Here is a 22,325-nt window from a genome sequence, read left to right on the forward strand (position 1 = left end):
TGTTTAATAGTAAAAATCTATATATTAAATCATATGCTTAATTTTAAAACAGCTTTATCATTTAAATATATCAACAGAGTTAATTTGAACGTATTAGTGAAGGATTCGATAAGATCGAGTAGTAAACTAGGCTGGAGTCACATGGCAACAGAATCGGACCTGAGAGACTGGAAGCCTCCGTCTAAACAAAATAAATTTGTAACAGGATTGAGACTGAGGAATTCGTTAAAACATTCGGAAAACGTGGAATTTGTGCCCGAGGTATTTGAAAAAACGCGTTTATTCACCCGATAAATAGGAAGGAAGGAAGGTTAAATGGTACACCTGCGGACCAACAGTATATGACGTAGCCCATATGGGCCACGCAAGGACGTATATCGCCTGTGATACAATAAGGAGCATCATGCAGAACTATTTGAATTACGACGTGTTCTTCGTGGAAAACATAACGGATATAGACGATAAGATCATCCAGAGAGCCTTAAAGGAGGTGAGAGTGACAATAATTAACGATTTCAGGGGAAGGAGTTCTCGGATGTGTCGTCGCACTGGGAAAGGGAGTTCTGGAGCGATATGCTATCGCTGGGAGTGAGGTGAGTGGAAAGAGTAAATGCGTAGCTTGCCAGACTGCATAACAAGAGTGAGCGACTACGTTGAGGAGATCGTGGAGTTTATCGAAAGGATAGTGAGCAACGGGTACGCATACGAGTCAGAAGGAAGCGTGTACTTCGACATAGAGGCGTTTAGAAGCAGCGGCAAGCACGCGTACGCGAAGCTGGAGCCAAACAGCTTCAACGACCTAAACAGAATACTGGACGCGGAGGGATCACTGACCGAAGTGTCGGCGAACAAGAGGTCGAAGAGCGACTTTGCGCTGTGGAAGAGGTCGAAGGAAAATGAGCCATCATGGGACTCGCCCTGGGGACCAGGGAGGCCAGGTAAGAGAAGAATCATTATAACGTCAAGGAGATAATAGTCAGTAGACAAGATAGTCATACTACAGTGCCAGTTAGTTGTATAGTAGGCAGTGGTTAGTTTAATGGTAGTAAGAATGGATCACCAGTCGCACATGAATAGATAAATAGAATAAATATATATGTGATTTATCACACGCTGATTAGTAAAGAATGGTGGTAGTTAATAAGTTTAACACAGTAAATGCTAGTTAGTGGATATAAGTGGAAGTTGATAAAAATTAACAGGTTGGCACATAGAGTGTAGCGCAATGTCGAGTTGCATATTTGAAAAGGGAGTGTTTGACATACACTCAGGAGGAATAGACCTGAGGTTCCCACACCACGACAACGAAATAGCGCAGTCGGAAGCATACTTCGACTCAAACAGATGGGTCAACTACTTCATACACTTCGGACACCTGCACATCAAGGGGCTGAAGATGAGCAAGAGCCTGAAGAACTTCGTGTCAATCAAAGAGATGCTCTCAAGATATAACAGGAGACAAATAAGGTTGTTGTTTCTTAACGCAAGGTAAGCGAAGCCTGAATATAGCAGTAAAAACAAGTTTATGACAAGATTGGTAATCAGTGTTATTATTGATGGTGGCAATGGTACCACTAGCAGTATTAGGAATGACTACCCACTGAATATAAAGTTTTGGCAAAAGTTGATAATTTTACAAAAATTAATACAGATACGACTCGACGTTGAATTTTAACTACGACGCAGAAGGAATGGACGAGACAGTGAAGATAGACGACGAATTGTACAATTTCTTCTCAAGGTTGAATTCGAGGCTGTCGAAGCCTGAGCTGGAGCAGAAATGGTCAGAAGAACACCTGGAACTAAGTAGAATGTTCGAACGCCTGAAAACAGAGGTAAGAAAGCGCAAGACTGTGCATAAATGGATATTATTTTTCATAAATTGATATAAGTACGTGTAAGCACGTGTATTTGAGTTATTGTATCATATATCTATGTGTCCGAGTGGACGGTATTCCATATGTTGATGTGAAACGTAAGTGTAATTTAATATTTTATAAAGGTGCACGAAGCAATATTGGATAACTTTGACACGCCTGAAGTGTTGTCGCTAATAAGGAAGTTTGTAACACACGTTAACACGTTCATGTCGGATGTTACGAAGACAGTGAATTACACGCAGGCACTGTCATTTAAAGAGTATCTATACAGAATATTGGGAGTAAGTTTTGTTTTGGTGGATATATATAAATAAATATAAGAGTGTAAAAGTGTGCAATAGTGTGTGGAGTAAAATAATGAACAATATTTATTCACGATCAGGTGTTTAAGTTAGTGGAACCAGGATGCGAATACGGAGTAGATAAGGAAGTTAGTACATCGGAGAATGAGAAGAAGCTGCTGGAGGAGTTGGTAAACTTGCGCCAAAAGGTAAAGTTAAAAGAGCACAGAAGTTGCTACAGACACGGGTATTTGCACAAGCCGCGCTGAAGAGCAACAGCACGGAAGAAGCAAAGAGCATACTGAAGCATTGTGATCACATAAGAGACGTATCGCTACCAAACATGGGAATAATATTAGAAGATGACGGAAGCAGCGTAGTAAAGTACAAGTCACTGTAAGTTAAGTACACGATAAAGTAGTAAAGTACTAGTAACAGTATTAAAATTAACACCGATAGCAACAAATATTATGTATTGTGCAGGCACGATCAGGAGTTGGAAAGACTGAGAAAGGAGGAAAAGAAAAAGCAGAGAGAACAATTAGAGGTACCATGTTAACACGATTAATAGTTAAAAATTGGTAAAAACAGCAGTGTAAATATGGTAATAACGTCAATGTGAACACAATAGTATTACCAATGTGCATTTAACACTACTGCTCACAACAGTTATATAGAGAGAAAGGCTGGAGATTTTGTCGACACCGCCGGAGGAGTACATACACAAGTCGTTTCCAAACAAATTTGGAAAGTTGGATGAGCAATATCTGCCAGTAGAATACATTGATGGAACGCCAATATCGAAAAGTGAAAGGAAGTCAATGGAGAAGGTAAATGAAAAAGTAACATTGTGGTTTAGTTGATGGAAAAGCATAAAAGAAACTACTACAAACGTTTGGAGACGTGAAGTATTTTTAGCAAACAATAATCTGTATTGTTGTGTCAAAGTGTGTAGACAACGGTGTGTATATTAATGTGAAGATAACAAAATGCCATTAAAATGGCTAAAAACACACGAAGTTAGATTTAACTAAAACAACCATTTTAAGTGAATCTTATGTTAAATTTCTATATTCATGAAACACATAACAATTAAGCTTAGTTACTCAATAGTTAGTAGAATTAAATTTCGATAAAAAATAAAATAACATAAAAAAGGGTAAACAAATTATCATTGAAACTGTGAGTATAAGTTCTTAACATCTTCAGGAGACAAGTTGCCGAACTTTCTAGTCAAAATGTATTGCCTAGAAAGCCTACTCCTTTTCAAAAGGTACTGTACAGACTTGGAAAATATATATGGAATAATTAAAGTACAGTAGTAGCTCATAGTAAGAACTTCACTAACATTCTTGGAAGCATCTGGAGGTAAATTGTCACTGCCCTTCTTTTTACGGTAGTGCTCAATAATGGCCTTGGAACCAGTAGTGCCACGAGTGATAATGTAACCGTAAACGAGGCCAGAAATGCTAAGACAAATGTACAAGTAGCCACTGGACTTGACAAATATCTGCTTACCACTGAAAGTTGAGTAAAGAATGGTGGAGTTTAAAATTATGACTGAAAATATTAAAAAAAACATGGGAATGTCACGTAGAGCCAGGAGAAGTGGTTCAGTATGACTGCCAGGCTTTGCATAAATGGTCTCATCTATAGCCAAAGCGGAGTTCCTGCCCAAAAACTCTGAAAGCGTGTAAATTACTGAGCCCTTAAGCTTAGTAGGAATAGGGCATTCCAATAAATAGGGAATGAGACCAGGGTGAAAAAAGTACTTAAAGGAGCCCAAGTGATATAAAGCAAATCGTGAAAAGTAGTACTTGATGTATCCGAAGTTATTAATTTTCTCCATGATGGTGTCTTTAACAGTTTTATCTGGTGTAAAACCTCCAGAACGGACTTTGTGTCCATGTTGAAAGTACAACAAAGTGATCCAAACAGCACCGAAGAGTGTAATTAGTGCCTGGAAACTGATACATAGAATAAGATTTAATCTAGCCTGGTAAACAGTATTGAAACCTATGATATTGTTCAAAACTCCCTGAAAAAACCCTAAAATAAGGGCGGAAGCAGACCTAGAGTTATTCAACAGCACGAAGGTGGTGATGGAAAACAATTGCGAAATGACGGTAGGGCCTACAGGTGAATTAATACGAACTAAACTTACAAGAAAACACAAGCACTGCCCTCAAAGCCCCCATTACGGCGAAAACAACGATAAACAGGTTTCGGGCGTGGATTCCATTCCCAAAGATGGATATCAGAATGTGCGATATATGGCAGAGCAAGGCTCCCCAAATTGAGTAGATGAGGTTGTTAAAGTCCAGCGACTCAAAGAAGATTGAGAACATGAGCGACAGGATCGTCAGGAGGATGTTGTGGTAAAGCATACAGTCGTTGGCGAAGTTCTGGCAGCGGAACAGCTTCTGCGTGAGAAGGCTGATGTCTGAGTTCGGGTACACTGACATACCGACGACAAAGAAGACGAATCTGTGCTGCTCGTCAATTATGCGCCTCTCTTCGTCCGTAATACCCTCCTGATTCTTGTCCGGAATGAGTTTACGGATATGAGTGGAACTCGAGTACATTACGGACTAAAACACATCAATTTTAAAAAATTAAATAAAAATTAAAACATTATAATTATAATTACAATAAAAAATAAACAATCACTGAAAAAAACTATCAGTCTTATAAAATCTCATCCCCATTCACAAAACGCAAATTTCATAAACTATAGTTTTTTATAGTTCTAATTACACTCAAAACATTAACATAAATTAATCTAATAATTTATTTTTAAACATCCTAAAACACACTTATTCTCCATATTGTCATTTAATGAATACACATGTAACAACAGTAATTACATATTTACGTTTTCTAAGTAGATTCATACACAACTGTATGCTGTTACCCTTTATTAAAATACCGTCTCCATTACTACCTGTTTCGCTTTCTTTTCTACTTTCTTCACCTTTCATACGTATCCATTTTTACCGGATTAATCACCACTCCTTTTTTTACAACCCCTTTTATTAGCTTTTAAATAGTACACATCAATATTGTCAAACACTTTGTATAATTAATATTTATTTATTTCTATGAGTTAAACGTTAAACAAAAAGTTAAATTGTTTATCTGTTGGAAGATGTGTAAATTTATAAAAATATTTAGTATACACGGTAAAAATCTTATTTTAAAAAACGTAAAAAATAAATTACTAGAAATTTTTGCAAAAATATTACGTTACCATAATATTATTAAAAAAATGTAGTAAACAAAATTAATGTAACAATGTAGTATTGTTATTGTATTATAATATAAACAAAATTTATAACATGTATATCCTGTATTTAAAGACGTGTTTACAAATAAAAAAAATAAATAAACAAATAAATAAAATTAATAAAATAAAGTAAAATATAATAATAAAAAAAAAATAATAAGTTAATAAATAAACATTTAAAACATTAAAAACTAATATAAATAATATAATATATATTATGTAAATAATATTAATATTGAAATTTTATATAAATAAATTTAAATTATTAATAAAATTCATATTATATAATAAAAAAAAATTAATAAAATTGTATAAATTTATATAAATAATAAATAATAATTAGTATTAATTATCGATAATATGTAAATAATAAAATATTGATGAATAAACAATATTTAATTAAATAATATACAATAATAAATATTAATATTAAATTTAAATAATTTAATATCATTTAAATTATTATAAAATATTTTTTTGTTTAAAATATAAATATGAATGAATAAAAATAATATTAAATATTGAAAAAAAAAAAACTAAATATATTAATTACATATTTTATATATTTAATATAAAATAATATAAATTTAAATTATAAATATAAAAAAAAAGTTATTTATCATATAATATAAAATAATTATTTTTTTTTTGTAAAAATTAAATTAATAACAATTCAATATTAATTATATTTGTAATTAATATATATATAACAAATAGTATATATATATATTATATAATTAATACATAATATTATTTTCAGTCATTTATAAACATAATTTTTTTTTAATATTTATAAATTAATATTAAATTTAATTTTTTTTTATTTCAAATAAATATATATAAAATTTATATAGATATCTATTAATTTGTAAATTTGTTTAATTTTAAATTATATATTATAAAGTTATAATTTATTTATTTTTATTTATATAGTACAATTTTAATAATTTAATTATATAATATATAAATATATTCAAATTTTTCTTAATTATATTTATTTTTTTTAATTTTTTATAATTTTAATTATTTTTATTTTGAATTTTATTTTTTATATATTATATATTTATTATATATTTATAAAAATTTATTAAATATTATTTCAATTTTTATATGTAAATACAAACATTTCAAATAAACATAAATATTTTTTTTCAATTTTACTTAATTATAATATATATACATATACAATACAAATTTTTAAATTCGAATTGTGACATACCAAAACACACAATTTTACAATTAATACATTATTAATTATTTTTTATCAAATTATTACTTTCATTATCAGTTGTTTTATTACAATTATTGACAACCAATCAACACAAAACAAATACACTTAAACAAGCGCAAACAACCGCCAAATAACTATAACCGGCAACTACAACAACCGCAAACAACAGGCAAATAACCGCCAAATAACAGCCAGCCGTCGTATAACAACAGTACGACAACCGTAATACAACATGCCGGTCATTTGTTTGGGCACGACACATGTCCTTTATATCAGAGGTTGGATCCAAGTTTGCGTAAAGGAAGAACCATACAGCAGTTGCAACTTGTTCAAACTGTGCAAGCACACGCTAAAACCACCCAGGAGAGGTTGTATATATGTTTTCAAATGCTCGACGGGATCCAACGGGTCGCGAAAGATAAAACAGGGGGAGTATCTCTCAATAAGCAATCCGTGCCTCTGCCTCGAGTGCGTGGACGTGTACTACAACCAGCACGACCCCGTCAAAAAGCCGCTGGTGCTAGTATTTAAATTCAAGAACGGTGATGATCGCAGTAACGGCGTCACGAACAGGTACTACCGGATGTCCTGTTTTGAAACGGACAAAACGCAATGCCCGTCCAAAAAGATAGAGGACCTGTGCGAATACAACGAACAGTCGATACTGTGCGCGCTGCTACAGGAAAACGATTCTCTACCCGGGTTATTGACGTACGATATCATGAAGAGGCCAACGGGTGCGGGCAACGGTGAGGGCGGCACCAACTGCAAGTACAACTGCGGGAAGATCCAGGTCACCAAGAACGGCGATGACACCAGCACCAGCGCGAACGGGGAACCGAAACTGGGCGCCGGGTTCACGCGATATAAACACGCGCCAACTAATAGCAACGGGGGCAACAGCAACGGGAACAACGCCGGCAAACCCGCTTGTATAATATACCGGTGCCAGACGCTCATGGGCGGTAACGGCACCCAGGCCCAGACCCAGGAGCTCCCCGAAATACAGGGCCAGACCTACAAGTGCGTAAGCGTATACTTCGGGTGCAAAGCTAAGCGTAACGGAGCGGGTGCCAGCACGGGTGGAGGTGCGTGCCCGGCCGCCAGTACTAGTGGGAGCGAGGGTACCGCGTGTAAACCGGGCGCCACTGCCTGCTCCCCAGCTACCGGCGAGGGTACGTGCCCGGCCGAACCCCCGTCCGCCACCACTTCCCCGTGCAACCAGGACGTCCCGCTGCTCCTGGAACTGCACAGGAACGGTGCGAACAGCACGAACGGCGCCAGTACTAACCCCGAGTACTACGCGCACCTCCGTAGTACCAACGGCGCCCGGAAAAACGGTAACGGCCCCGATAAGTACTACTGGGTAAAGCTCCCCTGTGGGAATGGCGCTGATGGACGCACGAACGGTGACTGTGTGCTGAAGAACCTGCTCGACGACATCGGTTTGCACACCAGTTCTAGCGGTGCAGGCGATAACGGGCACGAAACGCTAAAACAACTGCTAAAACAGGCGTTGAACAACGGCGCGACGGACGGCGCGAACGGGGACCTCACCGAAAAGCTACAAAAAATGACAGGCCAGAACCTGACCAAACTGCTGAAAGCGACGGTCAACGGGTCCCAACCCAGCGTCCAGAACGGCCAGCAGAACGGCTCCAAAACCCTGGCCACCCTCTTGCTCAAACGGCTCCAGTTTGACATAATTGACTCGCTTGTTATACTGCTGGAGAAAAACTGCAAGAACGCCCATAACGGGGTTGCGGACGGGTACGGCGACTCCCAGATCCAAAGCGCCATTTCGGGGTTGCAACCCAACGGACGCGGAACACGAGTCAACCGCCTGAAACTGGGCAACGGGAACGATAACGGGAACGGCACCAAGATAACGGTGACCGAGGCACCCACGGATAACGGCGACCCGGGCTCGGTCTGCGCGTGCCTCGCCAAATGTTTCGCCAAATACGGGTACTGCGTAATACAGCACGATTTTTCCCAGGCCGTCAATACCAAACTGGGCCAGGGCTGCTCGGCGGGCCTGCGCCTGCTGTTGCCCACCAAGGAGAACAACGAGCGGGGTGGCGGAGGCGGTGGCGGTGGCGGCCAAACGAAGTACGCCGAGCTCCGCCTTTACAACAGCGCAGAGAAAACGGACCCCCAATACCTCCAGTACCTGTACTACACCAAGGGCGCGGGTTCGGGCGGGTCGGCCGCCTGCACGACCGCCTGCACTACCTCTACGACCGGCCACACCTGCTCCAAGACCCAAAACGCCCAGATATGCTCCAAGCTGTACGTGGTGTTTTACAAGGGCGTCCCGAGTACGGGCGGCCGGACCAGCGGGTCAGCAGGCACGGGCGACCCTAGGCCACTACTACTCTGCTACCGGGGATGCTGGTACCGCCCCAAAGATAAGAACGGGTATTTCAGCGCGTGGGTCAAGGTGGACCTGGGTGACAAGGGCGCGTGCGAGTGCTCAAACGGGGGCCCAGAGGGCGCAGGTGCGAACTGCGAGAAATGCAAGGCGCTTTTTAAGGCGCTCACGACGACGGTCGGGTTCCTGAACACCGTCGACCTGTTCCAGCACCCGGGTACGGCAGGGGGGGAGGCCGGCCAAACCACGTGCCAACCCGGTGAACCAGGTGCAGCGGGCGCTACTGCCACCTGCCAGTCCCCAACCAGTAGCCAAACCACCGGGAAGTGCACGTACGAGGTCCACCAGTTCCGGGGCTCCAAAATACAGGTCCAGGTCAAGTGCTGCCCTGTTAATGGTACAACCGCCAGTTCGGGGTGCTACAGGAAGCTCACCCACAGGCCGGCCGGCACGGGAAACGGGTCCAATAGCGCGAACACGAACAACGGGTTTAGACTGGGCGACGTCGTGTACTGTCCTAGCAGCGGGTCCAGCGGCGACCCACAGGGCTCCATCACGTACTACGGAAACGGCTCAGACAAGGGCAACGGCGACCACACCTCCACCCATAAGTGGGCCCCGCTCACATCCGTCGCCGTGTACTACTACAACGAGGACAAAGGGTACTGCGATCCGCTGCTGGTGGAGCTGCAGTTTGCCAAGGTGGCGGCTAACGGGCTGCAGAACGGCGCCACCACGACGGAGTACTACCGCCTAAAAACGCGCAACGGGTCTGGCGGAAAGTTGGAGTGGGCGAAAGTGGACAATGGCTCTAAAACCAACCTAGCGAAACCCGAATGCCTGACCCGGTACCTCGACGCGATACGCTATTGCCTCAAAAAGGTGGTGCGGATACAGCTTGAGAAAAACAAGGCGAGCGACAGTTACGATCTTGTGGGCAAGGACGCCAAGCCGGGGTCTGGTGGCTCAAACGGGTTCCAGAAGATCAACGGCGACACCGGCAACGGGAAGCAGATACAGGTCCAGGAGTGCAAGTGCCCCAAACTAACCGGATACAAGTGCTACCAGCACAAGCTAGGGGAGGCGTTGAACGGCAAACACCACCTCGTAGCGGGACTGGCGTTCACGCTCCCTGGTAAGAACAACGGGGTTGGCGCAAACGGGGGTACAAACGGGGTGGTGGAGATACCGGTCTGCGTCGTGGGCCAGGGTGAGGCCGAGTGCCCCCCCGGTGCTACTGAGGGCCTATGTACAGCAGCTGGCACCCAGGCTAGTTGTTCGTCTACAACCGCCGAACCCACAGCCAGTACGTGCCCGGCTGCCCCTGCTTCCCCCTCAGTGCCCTGTAAGAACGGCCAACCCAACGGCACACAAATACCGCCCGTCCACTACAACCAGTGCATGGGCGACGTGTGCGTTTACTTCTACGGGAGCGGGGGCGGTACGAGCGGTTCGGAGACGGGCACCACCACCGATACGGTCCCGCTCATGCTAAGATATAACGGGCAGTTTTACAGGCCGTGCGACCGCGACCAGTACTTTACGAAATGGGTCCCTGTAACGGCGTTGTGCAAAACGGCGGGCGAGTGCAAGGGCGGGTGCGCGTGCTGCTGTCCGGGCGCAGGGGCAGCCGACCCTGGCACTAGTTGTGGCACCCATGGACCGGGTGGAGACGGCGCCGAGTGCGGCCCGGAGTGCCCGTGCTGCAAAGAACTCGCCAACGAACTGGACAGGGTAAACGAGTGCCTGAACCGTATAGACCTGGACCCCGAGAAGGCCAGCAAGGCCGGTTCGGGCGGCAGTTCAGGCGCGGGCACCGGGTACGGCCTCCCCGAGAGCAACGGGGGGAAGGATTTGGACACGTCGGTGGGCAACAACAGGGTGTGCCTGACCGAGAAAAAACCCACGGGCGACGACGCTCAAAAGGCCTACGTGAAGGTCGTGCACAGGACGAAGAACGGGTTTCGAATAGGCTGTTTAACCTATTGCGGGAAGGAGATCACGCAGGACGGGGTGACCCCGACCGCCCTGAGCAACGGCCAGTGTGACGGGCCCGCCCTGAGCAACGGCCAGACCTGTTCCGCCAGCCCGGCCGCTGCGGGGACAACGGGTAATGGCACGATCAAGATCGAGGTCGCTAAAGGCACCGGTGGACCCAACGGCAACGGGAACCACAAAAACCTGGTCACCACGTGTGGGTGGAACACGGTGGTCGTTTACTACTCGACGAGCGACAAATGTTACTCGTTGCCGCAGCTGATCGTGCTGCTGAACACGGACGGCCCAGTAAAGAACGGCGAGGCGGTGACCGGCAGTGCGGACAAAAAGTACGGGTACTACGTGCTCTCGAGCGCCAGTACAGGGGGTGGTGGTTTAGGTGGTGGGCCGGGGTACGAGTATACGTGGCGCCTGGTAAACGGGTCCAAATCGGGTGAAACGCCCGTTACACTGGACGACAAAACCGATTTCCAGTTGTTGAACGCGGCCGTGATATTGCTGGAACAGAAGGCCGGGAAGTGCATAGGTGGCACGTACGGGGATGACAAGATCAAAAAGGCCGTCGGTAAGGCAGGTTTGCAATCGCCCGGAAACGACAACGACGTTAACCGGCTCAAAAACAAGACTATAGAGGTAAAGGACGAGACCAAGGACACGGTGACCTGTTCCGGTACCTCCCCAGGGACCTGCTGCTGCAAGTGCCTCAAGGACACCGGTTTCAAGGCTATGACGCACAACCTGGACAAGCTGGTGAAGCTCAACGGGTCGTTTAAGCCGCCCGTGTGCGAGGTGGCCCTGATAACCGGCCTGAAGTTCTTGATACCCACTGGTGAACGGGGAAAGTACAAGCAGGTCCAGCTCAACGGTGACGCGGCCCAAAACGGCTCTGTAAAGTACCACCACCCCGATAACGGGAACAAGGTATGCGTTTACTTTTACGGCTGCGACCCGCGACCGCTCCTGGTGTGTTACAACGGGTGGGCGTACCGGGCCAAGGACAAGAACGGGTACAACGAGCAAAAGTGGGCCAAGTGTACCGAGGTACAAGCGGCGGACGCGGCGAAATGCGGGTGCGCCCAGACACCACCGACCGGGACGTGCGACAAGTGCCCGCTTATAAAGGCGCTGGTCGGGGTGAGCGACTTCCTGAACCCGGTCGACGTAAAACAGGTACCCAATTCAACATCAAAATATTGGAAATTTTGCCGATGCTACTGTGTACATAAATTTAACGGGTGTAAAATATGGATCAGGGTGACATCACAACCCGCAATAGGTTCGTTCTGTTACAACAAGTACACGCACACGCACGCCGGAATAACGGGTAAAGGGGACGGTTTCCGCTTGGGCAACATACATTATGACGGCCGTAATAAGGGCGAAAACGGTAACAACAATAACAGTAACACGTGTATCAAGTTGAACGGGACGAACAGCAATGGATACAAGTGCATTTCAGCCTCCGATGTCAACAAATCCGACAACAAACACAAAGCTTCCCCCGAGGTCGTCGTGTTCTACTACAAAGGCGACACTAAACACGAGCACCCACTGCTCGTCGCGCTCAGGAGCCCTGACTGGTGCTTTTACTATAATACATACTTTGAGCTCACGAAGAAGTCCGAGCCCCGCGAGACCAAATTGTACAAGAAAAACGACGGCAAAGACCCTCTAGATTTGTCCGACACAAAACCGGGTGGCGAGCTGGCCCAAAAGCTCGACTCCATACTGTTCAAGATTAGCAAGAAACTGCAAATCGTGCTGAGCACGCGCCCCGTGGCAACCGAGTACAAGCCCGGCCAGAACGGGTTAATCACTGACGTTTTTGATACCGGCACGGGCGACAAGAGTTCAAACCAAAAGGCGGCGAAACAGTTATTCGACGTAAAAACCAGGATACTCAAAGAGGTGGCCAAAGAAGCGGATGAACTCGAAAAAACCTCTAAGACAACAGGCACCAACGCCCTTACAGCCGGCAAGCCCCTCTCCACTAGGGACTCGTTGATGCACCACGTGACCGGGTCGACCACCTACAAAGCACAGCTGTCGAACGGGGCGTCCGAACCCCCGTCCGGACCCACCACCACCCAGATCCAAGTGGAGGAAGTGCACTGTCCGGGCCTGCAACCAGGGGGGTACCGCTGTTTCAAACATGATCTCGTTAACACCAACAACATCGAGCAGGTGGGCGGGCTGGTGCTGTGCCTCTGGGTCGATAAGGCGGGTGGAAAGGGCGACAATGGCAAGTGCCAGCCCTGCGACACCCAGGGTAGTAAACAGGGCGCCGGAAAGGAGGGCCTCGAGTTGTGCACCGGCAAAAACGGGTGCAAAAACGGCTCAACCTGCAAAAACGACAAAAACGGCCAGTCAGTACAGCTGTCGTACACCACCTGTAAGGGCAATTTGTACGTGTTCTTCTAAGGAAATTATGGCTCAAAAGTTACATTAAAAAGGGTAGTACAGGATAATTTCGTATAATTTATATATTCTCATGAGTACATTAACATTTTTTCATAATTAATTTAAATAAAAATTAAAAATTATTTATGTAAAGTAGATTAACACATATTATACAAATTGTTAATATATATATATATACAATATATACATATATAAAATCAATTATAAGAATACATTTCTTGAATTAAGTTTGTATATCACTAAATAACCCAAAAATATCATTATTCAAATATTAAAATGAACTGTATAACATAAACAATCAACTCTATACGTTATATACTTTAAAAATAAAAAATATTGATAAATAGTTAAGTGGTTTATATCCCAATATTTATCATGAAAAATTAACAAAAGAAACACATTTAATGCCAAAATAAAGTATAAAAACATAGTATTTATAATTAGTAAAAAGAAAAGGTAACAACATTTAAATTAAACTAAAAATTACCAAAGATGTAAAATAGAATCTAAGTAAATGTCCTAAATATTAAACCTATTTATATTTCGTGAATTAAATAAAATCAATATAAAAACAATCTTTAAAACCATAAAAAGTACACTAGAAATTGAAAAATCATCCTTTTAAAATTGTAAAAATGTAACACACTAATTAAATTAAAAGCACAGGTGTGTATAACGCTAGCTGTCAATTATGTTGACAAAGCGCATCCTTCCGTTGACACCTAAGTCAACTTAATCATAATCCTTGTAGAAGTACAGAAAAAACACACAAACAAAGACAGAATCATGAAAGTACAGTGTGTAGAAATAGGGGGTGATAAATAGCTATATATCCAGAAATCTTGGATAAAATAAGCCGATCATGATGTATAATACAAACTAAATGCTGTCCAAATAAAGTAAACACATATCGCAGGAAGGAGTGGCAGGAATCACCTGTACGCCTTTCTCATCTGAGGGACACTTCCCCATCCAAAAAAGTGGCAAACAACAAACAGTTAAAAAAATTATAAAATAGTATTTTTTATTATATAGAATCCATTTAAGGTGTATTTTTATATAATAAACATAATAATTTAAATTCTCTTAGATTCACTTTAGATTTTGTAAAATATCGAGGAAGGATCGACAACACACAGCAAAAATGGCAGTGAAATCTAATCAATCGTTGATCTTTGGAGCAACTATCGGAGCCTTGGGGGCTCTGGCCTTCGGACTCACAGTTGCAAACATCAACACGAGTAAAGAATTCGTCATTGTGAACATGGAATGGTGTAAAGGCCAGTCAAACATTTTTGACTGCGAGAACTCACAGCTGCTTGCCGGTCTCGTTAACGGCTCCACATTCATTGGAGCAGCTTTGGGTTCACTTTTAATCGGTATTTCTGGAAAAGCGCCAAGGAGAGTGATGCTTATGGTTGTAAATTGGCTGTTCATTATTGGATCAATATTATCAGCGTCAGCCATCAACTTTGGAATGTTGTTCACAGGCCGTCTTATATCAGGCGTGGGTGTGGGCCTCGATGCTCTTGTACCCTTGTTCTTGGTAGAAATATGCCACCCGAATGCCAGAAAGTACTTTAGTGTCATTTACCAACTGTTTATTACCTTCGGTCTTGTGCTATCAGCAGGTTGGCAGTTGATTCACGGTCGTGTTGTTACCAACACTGGCTTTGAACTGAGTCTTAAGGACAAGGTGATATGGCGTGGGTCCCAGCTCCTTCCGGCAATCACTTCTATCATAGCTCTCTTACTGATCCACTTCGTCTTCAAATTCAACACTCCGTATGAGCTGATTGAAAAAGGGAAAACAGCTGAGGCTCGTGAGGTTATTGAGAAGTTACATGGCGCAGAGGCAGTTGACGAGGTGTATGACGAGTTTGATCGCGACAGTGAAAAAACAAAGTCAACTCCAAACCTTTCCCTCCTAAAAGCGTTCAAAAACCCAATTTACAGAAAGATTATACTGCACACCTTCGTGTTGGCAGCCATTCAGCAGTTGGTTGGAATTTCTGTTTTAACATCCAATATTACAAAGATGTTCATGCAAATGATGGGAAGATCAATGAACTCCACATTGGCATCCTCTGGAATGTTCTTAGTCAATTTTGTAGCCACAGTAATATTAACTTTTGTGATTGGAAAGTATGGAAGAAAAACATTTTTGGTTTGGGGTATTGGTTTTTCTACAGTCTTCATGGCTCTGGCCTCGTTCAGTAAGCCTATTGGCAAAGACGCAAAGTGGGTACCCATAGTGTCAATCATTGGTTCATTCGGTTTCATCATTGGTTTTGCAGTCGGTTTAGGAGGAATAACATGGGTGTACTTATCCGAAGTGTACCCACCAGAGACTAAAAACGGTGCTATGAGTGTCGCAGTGTTTATCAACTGGGTATGCGCAGCAGCAACAGTGTTCGGTTCCGAATTTCTCATATCCTACTCCGAAGTACTCGTGAACACAATATTGTTCGCATTCTCACTCTTTGGGTTTATGTACATAATGATATTCATAAGAGAGACCAAGGGAGTACCACTAGGAAAAGCATACGATCCATTGGTTGAGGAGGAGGTAGTAAATGAGGAATAAGAGGTCTAAAGAGTGTACAAGTTTAAAGATCTGTACTATAGTTCAGGAATTGTGAAATAGATTTGAAGAATGTAGAATGTGTTAAGGGTCAACATTATAGTTCAAGAATTGTAGAAAAGATAATAATGCCAAATGACTAACCAAAAATAAATGAAGTTATGTTTAGTAGAATCCCTGGAAAACAAACACGTTTTAAGGGTCACTAAATGAGAAAAAATACAATGGAAGGTACTCTGTACGAAAAATAAATTCAATGTAGTTTTATATGTGAAAATATGTGTATATGTAGCACACTAGTTTAAAATGTGTAACTGGATTCCATTTTAATTGTGGTGCTTTATTCAGGAGTATTGAAATCCTTCGGACCATAATATAAAATATCGCTCTTATACCTCAATTCAGTCTTTACTTTTATATTACTAGCCTTTAACAATTAATATTATCATATTTCCTTTTTTTTATTACAATCAAGTTACAATTAATCCAACTTTTACGATTATATATGTATATTATCCCAGTTACAAATTAAAATTGTATTAAAACTCACATATAAACTTCACATAACATTGGGGATCTAAAATAAATATTTAGATTACCTCATTATAAATCTAAAATCATTAATATACACCGGCCCACTTTCTTAAAATTAGATATAAAATAAATAAATACTTATTTTTCTTTCCCGTGAATAATAATGGAGAAGAAAAATAAACCACTTTTGCTAGTGGGCGCCTCGATTGGAGCTCTAATGGCAACGTCTTTTGGATTAACCATTTCAGCTCTGAACACCTCAAAGGAGTTTGCAATTGTTGAAATGGGTTGGTGTTCTAATGCTCAGAATATATACGACTGTAGCAAGTCGCACCTATACGCTGGACTGTGTAACACTGCCTCGTTTGCAGGTTCAGCTATAGGTTCCTTGTTTATTAGTCTCTCTGGAAAACTGGGAAGAAGAGTGTCATTTATGGCAATCAACTGGTTCTTCATTGTAGGTTCAGTGCTCTCTGCTTCGTCAGTTAATTTTGCTATGTTATTTGTCGGTCGTTTATTCTCTGGGTTCGGAGTTGGACTTGATGCAATCGTTCCAATTTTCCTAGTGGAAATATGTCATCCAAACGCAAGGAAATATTTCAGTGTTATATATCAGTTCTTCATAACACTGGGAATCGTACTGACAGCAGGTTGGCAGTTGATTCACGGTCGTGTTGTTACCAACACTGGCTTTGAACTGAGTCTTAAGGACAAGGTGATATGGCGTGGCTCCCAGCTCCTTCCTGCTATCACTGCTATCATAGCTCTCTTACTGATCCACTTCGTCTTCAAATTCAACACTCCGTATGAGCTGATTGAAAAAGGGAAAACAGCTGAGGCTCGTGAGGTTATTGAGAAGTTACATGGCGCAGAGGCAGTTGACGAGGTGTATGACGAGTTTGATCGCGACAGTGAAAAAACAAAGTCAACGCCTAATGTGCCTTTACACAAGGCCTTTAAAAATCCCACGTACCGCAAAATCATTTTACACTCGTTCGTACTATCTGCAATACAACAGCTGGTCGGTATCAACGTTCTGATCTCGAATGCCAACAAGTTGTTCTTGGAGATGGCAGGAAGGAGCATGAAGTCGACTCTCGCTTCTACCGGAATACTGTTGGTTAACTTCGTGGCAACAGTGGCATTGACTTTTGTGATTGGAAAGTATGGAAGAAAAACATTTTTGGTTTGGGGTATTGGTTTTTCTACAGTCTTTATGGCTCTGGCCTCGTTCAGTAAGCCTATTGGCAAAGACGCGAAGTGGGTACCCATAGTGTCAATCATTGGTTCATTTGGTTTCATCATTGGTTTTGCAGTCGGTTTAGGAGGAATAACATGGGTGTACTTATCCGAAGTGTACCCACCAGAGACTAAAAACGGTGCTATGAGTGTCGCAGTGTTTATCAACTGGGTATGCGCAGCAGCAACAGTGTTCGGTTCCGAGTATCTCATATCCTACTCCGAAGTACTTGTGAACACAATTTTTTTCGCATTTTCACTATTCGGATTAGTTTATGTAATTTTATTCATAAAGGAAACCAAAGGGGTGGCCTTGGGAAAAGCATATGACTAATCACCGGAACCACCTTTTAGAAAGTGAACCATAGCCTAGCACCGGACTCTAAATCGGTTCAGTTTATGTATATATATATGTATAAATTAATGTCGTTTTACCTTTATATTTGTCTAGAATAGATAAATGAATACCAATAAGAGTCTTTGACAAAACGTGGTCTGAAAAAAGAATGAGAAAGTGTGTAAAATAGGTGACAAAATTACGGGTTTCAGTCGGTGCTATTAATGTACTATAAAAGCAGCTTGGCCCTTTTGTTCAACTCAGCCTTTGAGGACTTAATATTGCGCTTTCGTTTAATCTCGCGTAGTTTAGAGCTCTTGGCAAGCTCCAACTTTTCCAGCTCCCTGGCTTTCTTGGATTTGTACTCCTTCAGAGCCTCGTTGCGCTTCTCAAGCCTGTCCTTGCGAATGGTGTGTAACTTATGCAGCATTCTCGCAATCTTCTTTTCGTGTTCGGAGGCGTCGAAACTGACACTAGTGTCATCCTTCTCATGTTCAACAACCTGTAGAAGAAGATGTTGTAAGTGATGTAACATTATCATCAACAGTAGCAATGGCAATAACCACAAAAACCATCAATTAAACAATAGCAACAATATCATAAACAATAAACTAACCTTAGGCTTAGATGAAAAGGGCAGCTTTTCTATTATTGGCTTTGGAATTCTAATTTCGTTGAAGTGGCGAGCTGGCCTCCTCAGAAGCTCCTTCCTCTCATACTTGGAGTCAGGCCTTGCCTCGTCGTACTTCTTGAGCTCCGAAATAGACTTCACCCGCTTGAACTTGTCAGAGTCGACGAGCAGGTTGTAAAATTGTTTAGTCTCCACGCCAATCCAGGATTTCAGAACCACTAGGTCCGACAGCAGTATCTTGTCCTCGAAGGTTGCTCTGAAGGCGCCGTTCTTGTCAATTGGTTTTTTAATCTGACCCCTTATCCCTGAGGCAGTCTGTATCTTCGAGCCAATACACTTTATAACCTCCAACTCCGAGTTGAACATATTTTTAATGAAACAGGTGTTTTTCATTATTTTGTACGGTTCTCCAATCTGTAAAAGGGTTAAAATGTAAGTTTGCGTGCTAACTACTCTAATTACCAGCTTAAGTTTCTTCAGTATTCTGTAATTCTGATTCGTTCCCACTGTCACTCCGCTTGCTGAAATCCTGTAATTTGATATTCTATCCCAATTTTTAACCGCCAGTATGCCTAATAATCAATGTGTCGTCGCATAACAGCTCTGAATAAAACTATGTTAATACCGAAATTGGGAGGAGACAAGGGCCCGTATATGTTTGCCAAACAGTGCAAGTGCTCCGGCGTGTATTTGAGCATTTTATTCCTAAACGTTAACGTTTCCACTGGACAGCAATATCGCTGAAAATACTGTAATTTACTAACCTCGTTTGGTTGCGATCCTCCATACAGTAAACTGGCAGCGACTGAAACCGTCTCCATCCCACTGAGAACAGCAGTGGATCGTTGGTCTTCAAAATCTTTGGAAACCACCTATTAAAATCATTATTTCAGCACAATTAAAAAATTTGGGACAACAGCAATTGCAGTAGTGTGAATAATTGCAGTAATGTGAATAATTGTAGTAGTGTAAATAATTGTAGTAATGTAAATAATTGTAGTAGTGTAAATAATTGTAGTAGTGTAAATAATTGCAGTAGTGTGAATAATTGCAGTAATGTAAATAATTGCAGTAGTGTGAATAATTGCAGTAATGTGAATAATTGTAGTAGTGTCAACAAATGCCACCAATACAACCATACTACCAATGCCAGTAGCTCCACCAAAACACTAATGCCACCAACACTGGTCGCATTTGCAGTGGCTTCCGACGTACCTGTGTCTCTTGATCTTCACCTGCATGAATCCCAGTCCGTGCTCCGACTGCTGTATTGAGCCCAGAATTATTGGCCTTGAGCTGAGGCTGTTCAGGCAACTAAGTGGGAATCCAGACACACTTATCTTCACAAAGTGGCCGACGTTCCCCGTGGAATCCAGCCTCAGCGTCTCTTGGAAGAGCTTCCGCTGCTCCTCCTCCTGGATGCTCTTAAACTTCTCACTCTCGGGGTCATTTTCCACCTCCTCCTCCGCCTCCTCCTCGTTGTCGTCGGCCAGATTCAGGAACTTTGCTTCCCTCAGGGCCCTCAGCTTCTCCTCGTCCCAGGTGATTCCCAGATCCTCCTCCGGCACTCTGGAGAAGTCCTTCAGAGTCGACCTAGTCGCTGAGTCTCCAAAGTATACCCTCTGACTGATCTCGTCGTACACTTCTATGACCCCGTTGTTCTTTAAACCGTCCTCTTCATCGTCTTCCTCCTCATCCTCAGTGTCCTCTTCCGAAGTGTCATCTGTTGACGAGTAGCCACTCTCATCAGTATCCAGTTTTTTGTGGTTTTGTTGTCGATGCGACTTTTTGTCATTAAGATTATTCCCATGTTCATTAAAAGCATTGTCTTTGTCATTTTCATCGTCTACTAAATCGACATCATCGTCCTCATCCTCGTTGTTTTCATCGACATCATCGTCCTCGTCCTGGTCATGGTCGTCATCATTATCTTCTTCATCCTCGTCATCATCGTCCTCATCATCATCTTCAGAGTCATTGTCATATTCCTCATTTTCTTCTTCTTCTTCGTAGTTGTCCATATCATCACTAGCATCCTCCTTATCACTCTCTTCACTCCCCAAATCGGTCTCGTCTGTCGACGAATATGCATATTCACCCTTTAACTCCTTAGGCTCATTTATAATATTCAACTCCACCTCGTTCGGTTTATATTGGTCTATTTTTTGCAGCGTTCTTACCATCTGCACTGCTTCAGATATGTTTTCCTTGTCCTCGTCAGGCATCTCCGTGAAGTGTTCCTTCGTCTTAAAAAGTTGAATGTACATAGCGTCGTCGTCCAAGACCAGCGATCCCACGTCGCAGTATGGAGCGTAGATGTTTCTATTCTTGTCCTTCAGCGTCCTCTCCCTAGCAAACCGTTATATGTGCAAATATTCTACCCTAGTACTAAACTTATTTATAAATACCCTTAGGCCATAAGGCTAACTGTCTAATTCCTACTTCATTTGTATTTGACACGGGTCCTGGAAGTTAGTTATCGACTCTATGCCGAAGTCTCCTGCGCCCGGTATGTGCAACTTGTTCGTCACGTTCATCTTACCGCCGTACACGTACCCGTAGAAGGAAACGTTGCACGCATCGCCCTCGGCGCCTGTTACCTCGTGGCGCAGACTCACCGTGTAAGGGTGGCTCAGCCTCCAGGAAATGTTCGGCGGCCTTTGCGATGAAATGTACCTCGTCAGGTTTAAAACCTCACTCTTCTTGTAGCGGCCGTACTGCACTCCCGTGAAGTAGAACATCTTCGCTCCGTCGTATATCTCAGACCAGAAGCGCTTCTTCAGCACCTTCTTCGTCCTGCGCAGGTTCTTGTTGTCCTTGAATGCGTCCAGATGCGTCAGAATCCCGATGATCCTCGGGAACCCGTGGACCTGCATCATGTTAACGAACTCGAACGTCTCCATTTCGTACCTAACAGTCGAATTTATCCTGTGGGAGGTGCAACTTACCCGTAGGATGCGTCTATCATCACGAGTGCGATATCTGCCACTTTGCAGCAATCAATCATGTCAATCATCGAATTTCCGCACTCTACGACCGTTATTCTTCTAGATTTTGAGGAAACCATGGTGATTGGCCCGTTGATGCTACTAATGTTGCGCTTCGAGTACTGCTTCACCAGGGACGTTATCAGAGTGCTTTTTCCCACAGATTTCGGCCCCTGAACCACTACCACAATTGGCGGGGGCTCTTCAGGGGTTTTAAAGATACGGGGCTTCCTCAAACGCTTCTCTTCAACTTCGCTCGCGTGCTGAAACCTGCGATGAACCGACCTTCTCCCACCACTAAAGGTGAAGGCCTTTGTATTCTGCTTAGCCGGCTTCTCTGATGCGGTTTTGGGCTGCTTTTTCTTTGTGTTCTTCTTTTTGTGCTTCTTCTTAACCAAACTGCTCACCAGATGGTCCATTTTATTATAATTTCGTGCCTATTACAATAAATTTACACATTAATTTAAATTATTTATATAATACATGAAAAATAACATATAATTCTGATTTAAGCCTGATTTTAATTTAGGGTGTTATCTAAC

The 22,325-nt window shown here is 42.6% G+C and overlaps 6 protein-coding genes across 6 annotated transcripts; 4 read left to right on the top strand and 2 right to left on the bottom strand.

Annotated features, from left to right (window-relative positions):
• Window positions 1–33: 33 nt before the first annotated feature.
• On the top strand, window positions 34–3,024 carry TOT_030000799 (cysteinyl-tRNA synthetase; the record flags this gene model as incomplete). Its single annotated transcript, XM_009693542.1, has 11 exons — window positions 34–261; window positions 299–490; window positions 520–593; window positions 619–938; window positions 1,203–1,488; window positions 1,652–1,835; window positions 2,003–2,161; window positions 2,263–2,370; window positions 2,403–2,557; window positions 2,645–2,708; window positions 2,839–3,024. 11 exons carry the CDS (start codon window positions 34–36, stop codon window positions 3,022–3,024), a joined length of 1,956 nt encoding a protein of 651 aa, XP_009691837.1.
• A 308-nt stretch (window positions 3,025–3,332) lies between these two features.
• TOT_030000800 (conserved hypothetical protein) lies at window positions 3,333–4,746 on the bottom strand (the record flags this gene model as incomplete). The annotated part of the gene is made up of 2 exons (XM_009693543.1): window positions 3,333–4,294; window positions 4,326–4,746. 2 exons carry the CDS (start codon window positions 4,744–4,746, stop codon window positions 3,333–3,335), a joined length of 1,383 nt encoding a protein of 460 aa, XP_009691838.1.
• A 2,164-nt stretch (window positions 4,747–6,910) lies between these two features.
• TOT_030000801 (conserved hypothetical protein) lies at window positions 6,911–13,518 on the top strand (the record flags this gene model as incomplete). The annotated part of the gene is given in 2 exon segments (XM_009693544.1): window positions 6,911–13,461; window positions 13,473–13,518. 2 exon segments carry the CDS (start codon window positions 6,911–6,913, stop codon window positions 13,516–13,518), a joined length of 6,597 nt encoding a protein of 2,198 aa, XP_009691839.1.
• Window positions 13,519–14,615: 1,097 nt separating this feature from the next.
• Window positions 14,616–16,198, top strand: TOT_030000802 (hexose transporter; the record flags this gene model as incomplete). The annotated part of the gene is made up of 2 exons (XM_009693545.1): window positions 14,616–16,040; window positions 16,100–16,198. The coding sequence occupies 2 exons, from the start codon at window positions 14,616–14,618 to the stop codon at window positions 16,196–16,198; spliced, it is 1,524 nt and encodes a 507-aa protein (XP_009691840.1).
• A 554-nt stretch (window positions 16,199–16,752) lies between these two features.
• Window positions 16,753–18,162, top strand: TOT_030000803 (hexose transporter; the record flags this gene model as incomplete). Its single annotated transcript, XM_009693546.1, has 1 exon — window positions 16,753–18,162. One exon carries the CDS (start codon window positions 16,753–16,755, stop codon window positions 18,160–18,162), a length of 1,410 nt encoding a protein of 469 aa, XP_009691841.1.
• A 232-nt stretch (window positions 18,163–18,394) lies between these two features.
• On the bottom strand, window positions 18,395–22,202 carry TOT_030000804 (uncharacterized protein; the record flags this gene model as incomplete). Its single annotated transcript, XM_009693547.1, has 9 exons — window positions 18,395–18,667; window positions 18,782–19,210; window positions 19,259–19,368; window positions 19,422–19,501; window positions 19,561–19,668; window positions 20,012–20,624; window positions 20,826–21,145; window positions 21,239–21,706; window positions 21,745–22,202. The coding sequence occupies 9 exons, from the start codon at window positions 22,200–22,202 to the stop codon at window positions 18,395–18,397; spliced, it is 2,859 nt and encodes a 952-aa protein (XP_009691842.1).
• Window positions 22,203–22,325: the final 123 nt, after the last annotated feature.

This window comes from Theileria orientalis, chromosome 3, assembly GCF_000740895.1.
Source record: "Theileria orientalis strain Shintoku DNA, chromosome 3, complete genome".
Classification (NCBI taxonomy): domain Eukaryota; phylum Apicomplexa; class Aconoidasida; order Piroplasmida; family Theileriidae; genus Theileria; species Theileria orientalis.